General features: G+C 48.6%; 1 protein-coding gene across 3 annotated transcripts in view; it reads left to right on the top strand.

Moving 5' to 3' along the window:
• The window catches only part of DAPK2 (death associated protein kinase 2), a 116,981-nt gene that overhangs the window by 56,639 nt on the left and 48,192 nt on the right, over positions 1-12,150 (top strand). For 2 of the 3 annotated variants that reach the window (XM_081121576.1, XM_081121578.1), the window contains exon 3: positions 5,710-5,931. In XM_081121576.1, the coding sequence (XP_080977702.1) occupies positions 5,710-5,931 (222 nt within the window). The remainder of the gene's footprint in view (positions 1-5,709; positions 5,932-12,150) is intronic. The other variant, XM_081121577.1, reaches the window with a different exon arrangement.

The following is a 12,150-nucleotide window of genomic DNA, read 5'->3' as shown; positions in this document are numbered from 1 at the left end:
CCTGGTCTCCACATCCTCCTGCCTTGGGAGACTTCCCGTTTGATGACATCTCTCCCCTCACATGGCATCTCACCCCTGGGTTTGCATTCTGTGCAGCTCTGCTCATCTCCACCTTGATAAACGGTGACTTTGGAGCAAGTTACTAGTCATGGACACTTTAGAGTTGACCCAGAAAGGGAAGGAGTTAGGCCCACCCTATTCATAGACCTTACAAAACATCTGTAGCAGCCAGCCCCTAGGCGTTGCCAGAACACATCTGTTTGTCTGTGGTTTTCTATGGCAGGTGGGGGCCAGTGGGCAGCAGGAATGATCTGCTCGATGCAGGCCATGGGGGTGCATTTTCAAAACCAATGATAAAATTGTATAAAGGGCAATCTGCTTTTTATTATCACCATGTACTGGCAAATTTAAACAATGTCAGTGACAAAAATGCTCCTCCCTTCTGGGGTGGACCCCTTTCCTCATTGCTTGATACACCACCACTGGTTAGTTACTTCAAGATATCCCTGGAGCTGGAGTCAGTAGGCATGGTTTAGGTCCTAGCCCTGCTATCAGGGCCTGCTACCTGGCCCAACTAACAAGTCAGCTCACCTCCCTGAACCTCAGTTTTCTGATCTATAAAATGGAACTACCTGTAAATATTAATAGAATAAATATACAAATAGTGTGTAAAAAGAAAAGCTAGGTGTAAATGTTGTAATGTCCATATTGCTATCCAAAATCCAAATGGGGTGAGATTTGGGCTATGTCTGGGTTATTCTCCTTTGGCAGGGAAGAATTTGGGGGCACATGAACCAGGTTCTTCCATGAAGCTTAGGAGCGGCTGCTGGAGACACCAATACCATTTTTGGCGCTGAGGAGCTGTTCTAAGTTTACTCCTCATCATCTGGTCTCACGGCAGACAATAGGAGACACTTTGGGGTGCCACGCTGGGCCCTGCCGAATTCTGGAATGAGGCCCGTCTGTCTCATTCTCTATGCAGCCTGCTGTGTCCTCCCAGGGTGCTAAGTGAGTGAGGAGCTGATCCCTTCGAGGGGCAAGAGGGGTGTGTTCCAGACATAATTGCAGGAGAGCCTGCTGGCAGAAGCAGGGAAGACAGTTTCTGTGACTTGCAGATTTACTGCCCTCCTACGTGACTTTTGCAAGACAGCCTCAGGCGCAGAGTTCCACCCACCCACGCCTCCTGCCTTTGTGCAGCGCTGGATGTCAAATCCTTTCTCAGGCATTATCTCATGATTTCCCCGCCAACCCTGGGAGGTCCTCAGACCAGGTTTTCTCACCCCCATCTGACAAGGGAGGAAACGAAGGCCATGGGAGTTGAAAAGTCTGCCCAGGGTCATAGCCAGTTAGTGGTAGGGCTTTGATGCAGACACTAGCCCAGAGGTAGGAACTTGGAGAGTGAAGGGAAAGCCCTCATTTCTGTTCAGAGTTGTCTCAGGCTCTTTGGCACTTTCTAAAAGGAAGCTTTTTGAGGTGAGACCTCAGATGGCAGGTGGAGAAACACAACCCGAGAAGGCAGTTCCTTGTCCAAGCCCACAAAGCTTTAATGACAGGTCAGGGCCAGGAATCTGGCCTCCTGACTACCAGCCTTTGCAGCGTTAGACCGTGAGTTAGGTATTGACTGCTGCAGTGGAAGGGTGGGGGTGGGGGTGGATATGCATGTTTTGCATATGTGTATCAATGTTTCAGCATTCCCATAATTCTTGAATTAGTGTTGGCAGTAGTCTCCATTAACAATTGAATGGCTCCCCTCTGTTCCTTCTCTGGATGATGCCCTGGGTGGCTCTGTCCTAACCTTAGAGGAGCCCTCACTGCTTAGCTGGATGACCTCTGCACCATGGGGCCTGAACTCCTGGCTTGGAGCCTTTCTGATGGGCAGGCAAGGGCCTATCACTGTCACTGTTTTCACCTGCCTGTGAGTCTGCTGGTGCTGTATGACAGGCATAATAGAGCAACTTCAGGTCTGGCCTTTGTGTGTCTGCTCTGGGTACAGTGACCAGGGCATGCCTGAATGCAAACTTCCACTCCTGTTGTCCCCCAAAGCCCAGGGTAATTCTCTGTCTTGATTTGCAAGTAAATATTGGGGCAGTTGTGTTGAAGACCCCTCAGGCAAATACTGTGCTGGTGGGAAAGACAACATTCCCCTCCAGCTTCCCTTTCTCCCTCCCTCCCTTGTCAGATCCAAGAACTCAGGGAGAGGGTAACGACAAAAACAAGGAATAAGAGGAACAGCTGTGTACTGTCTTCTTAGTGGAGATAAGCAGAGACCTGTTGTAAGTCAGTGTTTCTCGGCCCTGGCTGCACATCAGAGTCACAGGGCAGCTTTTAAGTACAGTAAATCCTCACTTAATGTCATCGACAGATTCTACAACTTTAAGCAAAACAACATATAAAGAAACTAATTTTACCATAGGCTGATTGACATAAACAAGAGTTAAATTTCAATAGCATCTCATCATTTGTTATAATGAAACATTATTTAGGGACCGGCTGCGCCTCGATTCCCAGGCTGCAGCCCACACCTAGGAGGTCAGAATCTCTGGAGATGGGACCCAGGCACCAGTAGTTTTTAATTCGTCACATGGTTCCAAAGTGCTGCCAAAGTTGAGAACCATTGCTCTCAGGAGTAAAAGAATTGGCTAATTGCTTAGAACAGAGAGATATTCCCACAGCTGGCTGTGTACTGGAATCACCGGGGGGAGGGGGGGCTTTTAAAATCACACTGATTCCCTGGCCACACATTGCAGACCATTTAAATCAGTGACTTCTGTGTCTAATGCCTCTTGCTCAGCCTTCACGTGAGCCACAAACTAGTAGTTTTAATAGCTACCATTTATTAGTGCCGACTATAGGCCAGCATTACAGATATTTCCAGGCTTCACAATTCCCATTTTACAGATGAGAAAACTGATACTCAGAGCAGGTAGCCTCTTGCCCCAGGTGGCAGTATAAGTTCCTGAACCAGACCTGTTTGACTTTGAAGTCTGTTCTCACTGCCAAAAGCCTCATGGCCTGGGGGTTGACCCTAGTGGGGCATATTCTCTATTCTTTCCAGTAACAGCCCAAGGAGAAAGGAAAACCCGCAAGTGGCCTTGACTCTTCTGAGGCTCCCCAGGGCAGGTTGAGTGGAGGACCCCACCCCCATGAAGAGAGGGGAGATGAGAGCTATTGCCTGGTATTCGACTCCACATTGGTCACCCACTCTCAAAATACCTCCTTTTGGTGAGAGGAAGATGCCTGCACATTAGGCCTGACCCCCAGTCACCTCTTATTGCCACAGCTGCTTTCACAAAGAGAAAACTCAACCGGGAAAAGCAAACACTCATTTGCTTTTTGAGAGTTGGAGGAATTTTTCAGGCATGCGATTTAGAAAAATGCCATTGTTTCCCTCATAAAAATAGAGGAAGCTATGTCAGGGTCACCTGAAATATTTATTTCTGCTTTATAAAAACCCTGTGCCTCCACCTCTGTGCTCTGTAAGCTTATACAAATTGCTTAAAATCCTTAAGCTTTGGTTTCTCATCAGTCAGCTGGGAAGAGGGAGCTCTGTCTGCCGTCAGGACTGCTGATGCCAGGCCCCTTGAGGTATCAGAGAGAGGAGAGGAGCGTGGTCATCCTGACACTGAGACTCACAGCCGCCTGGATTGGAAGCTTCGTCAAGTGTTTGCTGGCACCCACTAAAGGACCCGATGTCCCCAAGGCCCAAAGTGGTTCCAAGTCGCCAGCTGTGTTAGAGATCTTGCTGAATGTGTTCACTCCGGCTTTGGAAGGACTGGCTTCACTCCATCTGCGTCAGCGGGGTGTATGGACAGCCGAGAGGCAATATTGGGGCATAAATAGCTGAAACTTCAATGTTAGTGGACAGTGTAATATCAGTTTGGCTCCACTAAGTTTTCCCTACCCACGCGGGCTCCCAGAGCCCTCTCCCTCCCCGGAGCTCCTTCTGTACCTGTTGTCTGGGCCTTTGGTCCCTGCCCTTTACTGCCCGGCACTGAGCCTGGTACAGAGCAGATGCTCAGCCAGCATTGAGAAATGAGGATGTGTGTCTGGTGACATCTCTAAGGTGGTTGCCACAGCATGTTGGCTTATTTATTCCTTGCTTGTGCTACTTGACTCTCTCTCTCTTTTTTTTTTTTTTGGTCACTTAGGCTTATTTTGAAGGTTGTTCACTGAGTATTATTCTAGTAATGGAATGGTTCAGACGCGATGCTATTTTCTGAGGTTGAGGCAGATCTCCAGAGCATTTCATTGTGTAGCTCTTACCCCAGAGCCACTAAGAGAGTACATCCTAAGTGTGGAGTCCGGTGGCTCCTTATTAAGCCATTAAACTTAACCTACGATTTGCTGAGTTCTGTCTCAAGCAGTGAGCATTGAGGGTGGAAAGAAAACATGGGGCAGTTGTGGAAAATGGTGGAAGGGGAGTGGGAGGACCCAGAGGAGGGTGGCCACCGGGCAGTCTACAGGGACTTAGAGCTGCCCCCGCTGGTTGCCTGGACTGAGATAGTGAAGCAGAGGCCGCTGCCCTTCCCTGTGGGCTGGGAGCTCTCAGGGAAGCTGGCTCAGGGGCACTTGCCGCTCTGGCACGGACATCACTTTATGGCTGCTGCCTTGGTCCACAGAGTGAAGGACTCCCAGGCCCAGCCCTGACTCCTGTATCTTAGAGGCTTTGTAGACAGTGGGCTAGGTGCCCATCCCTGGGGTCTGGCTTTGCCATTAACTCTGTGATGACCTCAGGAGAGCAACTTGACTTCTGTGCCTCAGTTTCCAAACATTCTACAATTCTGTGGTCCCGTCACCCCTCTCACTGTGACAAACTCCCACTATAGTTACTGACAGTGTTGGGCACCTCCACCCCACTGGGATCCCCACCAACCCAACCCAGAGCCTCTGGCTTGTCTTATATAAGTGCATCGTCCTCATATTTGTTCGGTTCCCCTATTGTCTAACTCCTTGGCTCATGTCAGGTAATTGAGATTTTATATGTTGGAAGGGGCTTGGGAGCAAAGGGGCCAAAATGAGAATATAGAGCTGTTTGTTACTCACCTCACAATTCCCAATGGACAAATCTGTACTTGTGTCCAGATGTGGGAGACTCAGCTGGATGATTGTTACCATTAGTATTTTGACCATGCCAGTCTTTTTTTAATTCTCCCCTGAGGATATGTTTTTATTGATTTTAGAGAAGAGAAAGGGAGAGGGAGAGAGAAACATTGGTCAGTTGCCTCCCCTATGCATCCCGGCCAGGGATTGAATCTGAACCTAGGTATGTGCCCTGACTGGAAATCAAACCTAGAAGCTCTTTGGTGCGCCAGACCATGCTCAAACCGACTGAGCCACCTGGCCAGGGCATGCCAGTCTTTTTGTTTATCCTTTGAAATCTTTCTGTTACATAGTATAAGCCTCTGGACATTGTGATTTCATCTGGTGAATATCACACTTGGGTTCTAGATGAAGCTTTGGAATGACAAGGCTGTGTCATTTTGATCAAATCAATAACCTTTCAGGGCCTCAGTGTTCACATCTGTACCCTGGAAACGACAATACTAACATTCCTTCAGGATTCATAGGAACAGAAGGGAAACCCAGTACCTGCCCCATCTCAGCCACTGGTTGATGGCCAGGTGGGGATGCTGGCTGGTGCTAGGATTTGTCCTGTGCTGGCAGTGACTCTGATGGCCACCCTAATCGTGTGCGTCTGTGTCTCCACAGCGGCCAGTTTGCCATTGTGAAGAAGTGCCGGGAAAAGAGCAGCGGGCTGGAGTACGCAGCCAAGTTCATCAAGAAGCGGCAGAGCCGGGCCAGCCGGCGGGGCGTGTGCCGGGAGGACATCGAGCGGGAGGTGAGCATCCTGCGGCAGGTGCTGCACCCCAACATCATCACGCTGCACGACGTCTTTGAGAACCGCACCGACGTGGTGCTCATCCTGGAGCTGTGAGTGGGCTGCTGGGACCCATGGTGGGCAGCAGGGGCAGGCGGGGCGGCGGAAGCTCCAGCCCCAGGCCCCAGAGGAGGTGAAGTCAGTGGTGGGTGGTTTCCCTCAGTGACCCCCAGCCTCCTTCTAAACCGGGGCCAAGGCAGGGCCCAAGCTGCAGGGACAGAGGGCAAAGGTCTAGGTCTGGCTTTCATTGGGCCCTGGGGATCAAAGGGAAGAAATGGCTGATGCTGGGTCATTTCCTGGCTGGCAAGCAAGTGGGAGGATGGATGGGGGAGGGGAGAGGGGGGAACAGGGGAGACTGGCAGTCAGGGGTCTGTTCTATGACCAAGGGAAGAATAAACGTCCTTTGGGCTCTGAGAAGCCCTTCTCTAGCCCTTTCCCGGAAAAATCCACTGCAATTGTGCCATGGCGCATTTATTGTTATAGTAACTGTTATTTAGAGAGCATTTGCCACATGTTTCATGCTTGTCATCTGCTCAGTCTTCACAGGGACTGTGATGAGAGAAGTGTCCTAACACAGAGAGGTTACTTTGCATTAACTGTGCCAAGCACATCTCTTACCTCATTTATTCCTCATACTAATCCTATCACACAGAGACTCTACTTATCCCATTTTTACCAACAAGAACACTGAGACTCCAGGTCACTTACCAGATCTGTTAGCCAGGAAGTGGGGAGGCCAGTGTTACCGGACCGAACCGGGTCCAAACTCTCAAGAGCTACCAGCCAAAAGACAACTCTGAGATGATTTTATGAGAAGGAACTTTATCACGTGAACTTGTAAGCAAGGAACATGCTGGGGATCCCAGAATAGTGTGTTCCTCAAGCAAAGCATCTGATCCGTCTTTACTGGGGGAAATCATGCATAAACATCAAGGTGAGCTCTGTCCTTGTGTGTATAGGTGGGGACATTCCAGGGCACAGGCAGTTAGGAAATATGGCTATGCATACATCGTATGTTCAAAAATGGTGGGAAATCTCTGCCTCTGGTTGGGGATTTTAGTATTATAATGAGACTATAATGAGGAAAGTTTGTGAGGAGGTCACTAGAGGGTCCTTCAAGCTGCTTCAGCTGGTCTTATGGTTTCAGCTGGTTTACCCCCTGGTCCTGTAAAACGTCCTGGGCTTGTTCCTGAAAAACAGTTCTGGCGATCATAATGTCGGGGATTACAGTTGTTATGGAAGGAATTTTAGCTGATTACGTCTTGGTCTTTCTGTGAAACGTAGCAGATTACAAGATATGCATCACACTAACCATATAAACTTTAGGGTGATCTAAGTGGGGTTACAGGGCAATCAAGGCAAAGTTATAAACTCTAAACAAAAAGTTAATTTATGCTAGGTTACCTGCTAGGCTACATAGATAGGTTAGGTTACACCAGGACTTGAGTCCACACTGCTTGTTCAGACAGCTGTGAGCATGAGGTAGGATGGCCTTACGCTGGCCCATCATGGTGGAATTTGGATAGGTGACAGCAAGTTCTCAGGGATTGTCCCTCCTGGAGGTGTCTCATGGAATGGGGATGTGGGGCTCTGGCAGACAAGAGAGCTGAGTTAGGCTGTGGCACCAGTCACAGTAGTTGTGCCCAGTCAAGCAGCAAGATACCGTGTTGAGAATGTTCTGAGCCTCGTAGGCATGTATGCATCTGCCAGTTAGCAGAGGAATGGTGACATTTGTCTCAGCAGTCCTTGACTTTGTGACCTTGGGCAAGTCACCTCTTTCTGCATGAGCTTCAGATCTCACCTGTAAACCAGGCAGCCATCCTTAACATGCCAGTGGGGTGGACCACCTGGCACTTGAGATCATTCTATTTTGAGAACTATGCTCTGGTGTAGCCAGGACATAGATTTATGTGGCAGATGGGCATTTGCATGCTCTTGCATTTGATTCTTAAATTATTATCTCAGTTTTTAAATGCATAGTGTTGCTGTGTTCTCCCCTTCTCTAATTTCCAGTGTCCTCTGTATTTCTCCCATGGACCTCTCAGACAGTTGGACTTGTTGGTGTATGCACCTGCCTGGCCCACATAAGCTTGGTGGGTTCCCACAGTGTGGCAAGTCATGTGGACAGCCCAAGGTGTGACATGCCCTAAGGCTAAGGGTCAGCAGTTGGCACATTGATTCCCAGCAGAGTGACAAGCACACCTTCACTGGGAAAGCCAGGCCACTACTTTAAAAAGTCTATTATCAAAAAACTTTACAGCAACTGAGAAGAAATTACATTCATAATCCTACCACCCAGACACAGCTATTTATGCTTTTTTTGTGGTTCCTCTGAGTCTTTATCCGTTTGTATACAATCATTGTACTTGTAGAATTTCCTGCTCTACTTTCCCCCCATTTAACGTACTTCCATAAATAGCTTTTTTTTCTTTTAACTGACTGTATCATGTTTCATTAAATTACATGCCTCTCTTTCCCTCTTGTTGGCCGTTTAGTTTTTATCTTTCAACTTTTAATCATCACAAATGTTATTGCCATAAAACAACTTTCCACCCATAATTTTCCCCCTTTCTTTTGAATTAATTCTTTCAGATAAATCCTCAGGACCAGGATGACTAGGCTGACACTTTTAGGGCTCCCGATACCCTCCCTTGCATAGGATGGTGTTGGTTACCCAGTACCACCTGCAACACAGCAGCATTCCTATTTGCCTGCAGTCTTGCTAGCTCTGGGTCACTTGTTTTAAAACAGGGTTCATTATTTATGGACCTGTATAGTTATAAAATGATACTTTGTTGTCATTTTAATAGGTGCTTCTATAATTGCTGGAGAAATTGTCTGTTTCTTCCTGTTTGTAGAACCCCAGGTTTGGGATCTGGAACAATCTTGAGATGTTCCTGTTTCTCCCAATAGGACTCATGGTCAACCAACAGTTACGTGCCCTCTTCTTGTGAGCTGTCACTGTTCAGAATGTCAGTTGTCACAATGGTGCTCCTGTGACTTGCTTGAGCTGCTATGTTCGTTGAATTCTGTCTGTTCCTAGTTTCTCTGTCTCCTCCTTTACATTCCAGCTGCTTCACTGCTCTCAGGGTGTCTGTGCATGGAGTGCTAGGATTGCTGACTGCCTAAACCATGCATGACCAGGGAATGAGAGGGAGGACCTCCTGGGAGAGAAGGGCTTTCCATGGGCTTTTGTGTTTGAACTTGGTGACTCCTGTTAGGCTGATCAGGAGCCTTTGGCCTCCTAGTTAGTCCTCACTGTGCCCTAATAGGTTAGTGGGTTTGCCCAATAATTAAATGTGGGTATTAGTGCCCACCTGCTCAGTTGCAATTTGCAGGTTTTGTGGATGGGACTATGCTGATACCACTGCCCCTCTCAGCTCCTGTCTTCTGCTGTGGGCTTCCTCCTGATTTCTGCTAAAGGACATGCCCAGTCCTGATTTAAGTCCCTTTCAGCTGTTATTACCTCACACGTGACCACCTTAGAGGCAGCTGCCTCTGGTCAGGGCTGTTGAAGGCCAGACTGGGAAGGATTTAGTTGTCCATATAAATTGATTTCTGTATGATGTAAAGAATATTTTCAAAAGCTCAAGAAATTAACTCATGTCACATGTGAAGCTTGCTCTGAAAAACGTCTGCCCTGGGAGGACTGGGCGGGTCTCCCATCCCAGGGCCCTGACCGCTCTGGGGCCTCCTTGACTCTAAGCGAGTGGAAAGCGGGACCCTGGCAGTTGCATACTGGAGAACGGCCTGGCAGAGGGCTCCAAGGCGAGGCAGTGCTTCCCAGTTCCCCAAATCGAGTCCAGCTTCTTCGGCCCCGACGGATGGGTCAGCATTCTTCAAATCACTGACTACAGGTCGTTTGAAAACACATTCCCAAGAGTTCTGAAAAGTGTTTCTAGCAGGGAGACCAACCTGCAGGGAGGAAGGAGGCAAAGGTCAGATTAGCAGGAATGGGACTGGTCCTGGGGACTCTGGAGGGAGAGCAGAGGAGGCCCAGGCTGTTAGGTTTTGCTTTTCATCTTTAAACTAAACAGATTTGGGATATAAGAGGAGAGAAGCTTGGAAGGGAGGTGGGGAATGGCTCCAGGGAGGAGGTCTTGGGGCTGAGAAGCCATGGGGAGAAACTATGTTAGGGGAAAAATGAACAGAACCTTGAGAAGAGTTACCCAAGCATTGATATGAATGTTCCCAGCCTGGGCGTCCAGGACGCTGCAGGCTCATCAACCCCCCACCTTTCTGAGTCTATGAGGGAGAGTCTAAGGGACACTGTGGCTATTCCCTTCGTTAGTCAAAAGAGATATGTTCTCACCCGGTCTCCTGTCCCCCAAAGTCATCACATCACCTTCACATCAGGGGCTTTGGGTGACAGGACCGTCCACATCACCATGATATTCTTTTACATTTATGCAGTATTCCATCTAAGGTAGAAATGGTAAGCTGTGGCCAAGCTCACAGCCTCACAGGACCCAGCAGGGCCTGGGAGTATTAAAAAGCAAGGGCTGCTGGGTCCTCTGTGTTTGAGAGGGGGCATTATGGATTTGAAAATTTGCCAAGGGCTATATACAGGTCTCTTGCAAACGCCAAGGCTTCACTTCTCTATGATCTAGACTATTCTGTGTCATGTTTATATTTAAAATTTTTTTCTTTGTTCTTTTATTCATCTACCTTGAATGTCTCTCTTGCACAGGGTGCTGTGGAAGGAAAGAAAATCTAGCTGGGGAGACAGAGATAATGATGCCCAGGGTGATGAGGGCATGGCTGCTGCTGAGCAGGGAGGTCAGAGGATGTGCCCAGTGCTTGGGGTGGCTTTGAGTTTTCCTTTTCACATCAGCAGCTCTAGCTTTATAACATGGTGGACTGGAGCTGAGAAGATCTGTCTAAATCGTGGTTGTGCCACTTATTAGCTGTGAGACCTTGGGCTAGTCACTTTCTCTTTGGAGGGATTCAGTTTTCTGACAAGTTCTATCTACCCCTCAGGGTGGATGTGAGTCTCAAATGAAAGAACGCTTGAGGAAGTACGTGGCAAACTCTAAATAAACTCTAAACCAAGCCATCCACCATGGTAACCCCTGGCAATGATGTAGTGCATGGTATTTACTCAAGGACTTCATTGAGGACCTCATAGCACTTGTCCAATTTTGCAAAATTCTCCCCACTACCCCCTTCCAAAGGGGGCCATTGGACTTTTTTTTCTTTTTTCTTCTTATTCCCATTTTACAAGAAGAAAAGCTAGGCTCTGGGACTCTCATATTCCCCTCGTCAGGGTGCAGGTTGAGTCTATATTGGGGAAGGATTGGAGCCACAGTCCTGGCCCTTTGAACCTGAGCCTGAAGAACACACTCAGGGTTACTCCTTCAGCAACTTCGAGGTTGCTTCAGTTCCAGCACCTGCCCCGGGTAGGGGTGGGGCAGAGGATGACCTCACCCTGGAGACACATGGGGAAATAGTGCACCAGTGTCATCCCACACTCTTCAGCAACTGTGAGGGTGCTCTGGTTCCAGCACCTGCCCCAGGTAGGGGTGGGGCAGAGGATGACCTCACCCGCAAGACACATGGGGAAATAGTGCACCAGCCTCTTTCCACACACCCAGAAAGCCACTTTGGGCCCCATCCAGCTCACTCTGAGTAGAGATACTGCAGCTCTTGCAGACAATACGCTTGCACGTGCCATCTTATTGCACCTCTCTTCACCCTTTCACCTTCCCCCTTCTCTCTTTTTTGTCCCCTCCCTCTTTCTCTAAGTATTTACTCACCATCTATTATGTGGTAGACACTAGACATACCTAATTCGTGGCTCCTGCCCTGAGAAGCTCACAGCTCAGCAGGCACATTTACTTCTGACATTTGTCCATCTACTTAAGGGAGATAATTTTAGCTCCATTTGACAGATGAGAAAAGACTGAGGTGGAGAGTGACTTGCTAGTAAGTGGCAGAAGCAGCATTCCAGCAGGCCCACACCTCGCTTCCAAAGCTGGCCGGGGCACAGGGACTTAATGCCACATACATGCCCCATGCTTGTCCCCATCTCTGGGCCTTTGCTTGTCCTGTCTCCTTGCCTGTCACACCTGTTGTCATTCTCTGCTTCCTCTAGCCAAGTCTCACTGCATTCCACTAGCACCTTCTCCCTCCACTTGAGCCAGTGCTAACCACATGTAACACAAATAATAACATCATAACAGAAGTCCCCATGGATGGAGTGCTGTAGTGTGCCAGTTGCTGTGCCAAGATACCTGCTCGGTGCACTGGCTAATTTGCTGGTCAGAACAAGC

This window comes from Miniopterus schreibersii (assembly GCF_964146895.1).
Source record: "Miniopterus schreibersii genome assembly, chromosome: 1".
In the NCBI taxonomy this organism is placed as follows: domain Eukaryota; kingdom Metazoa; phylum Chordata; class Mammalia; order Chiroptera; family Miniopteridae; genus Miniopterus; species Miniopterus schreibersii.
This window is presented reverse-complemented; position numbering and strand designations above follow the sequence as displayed.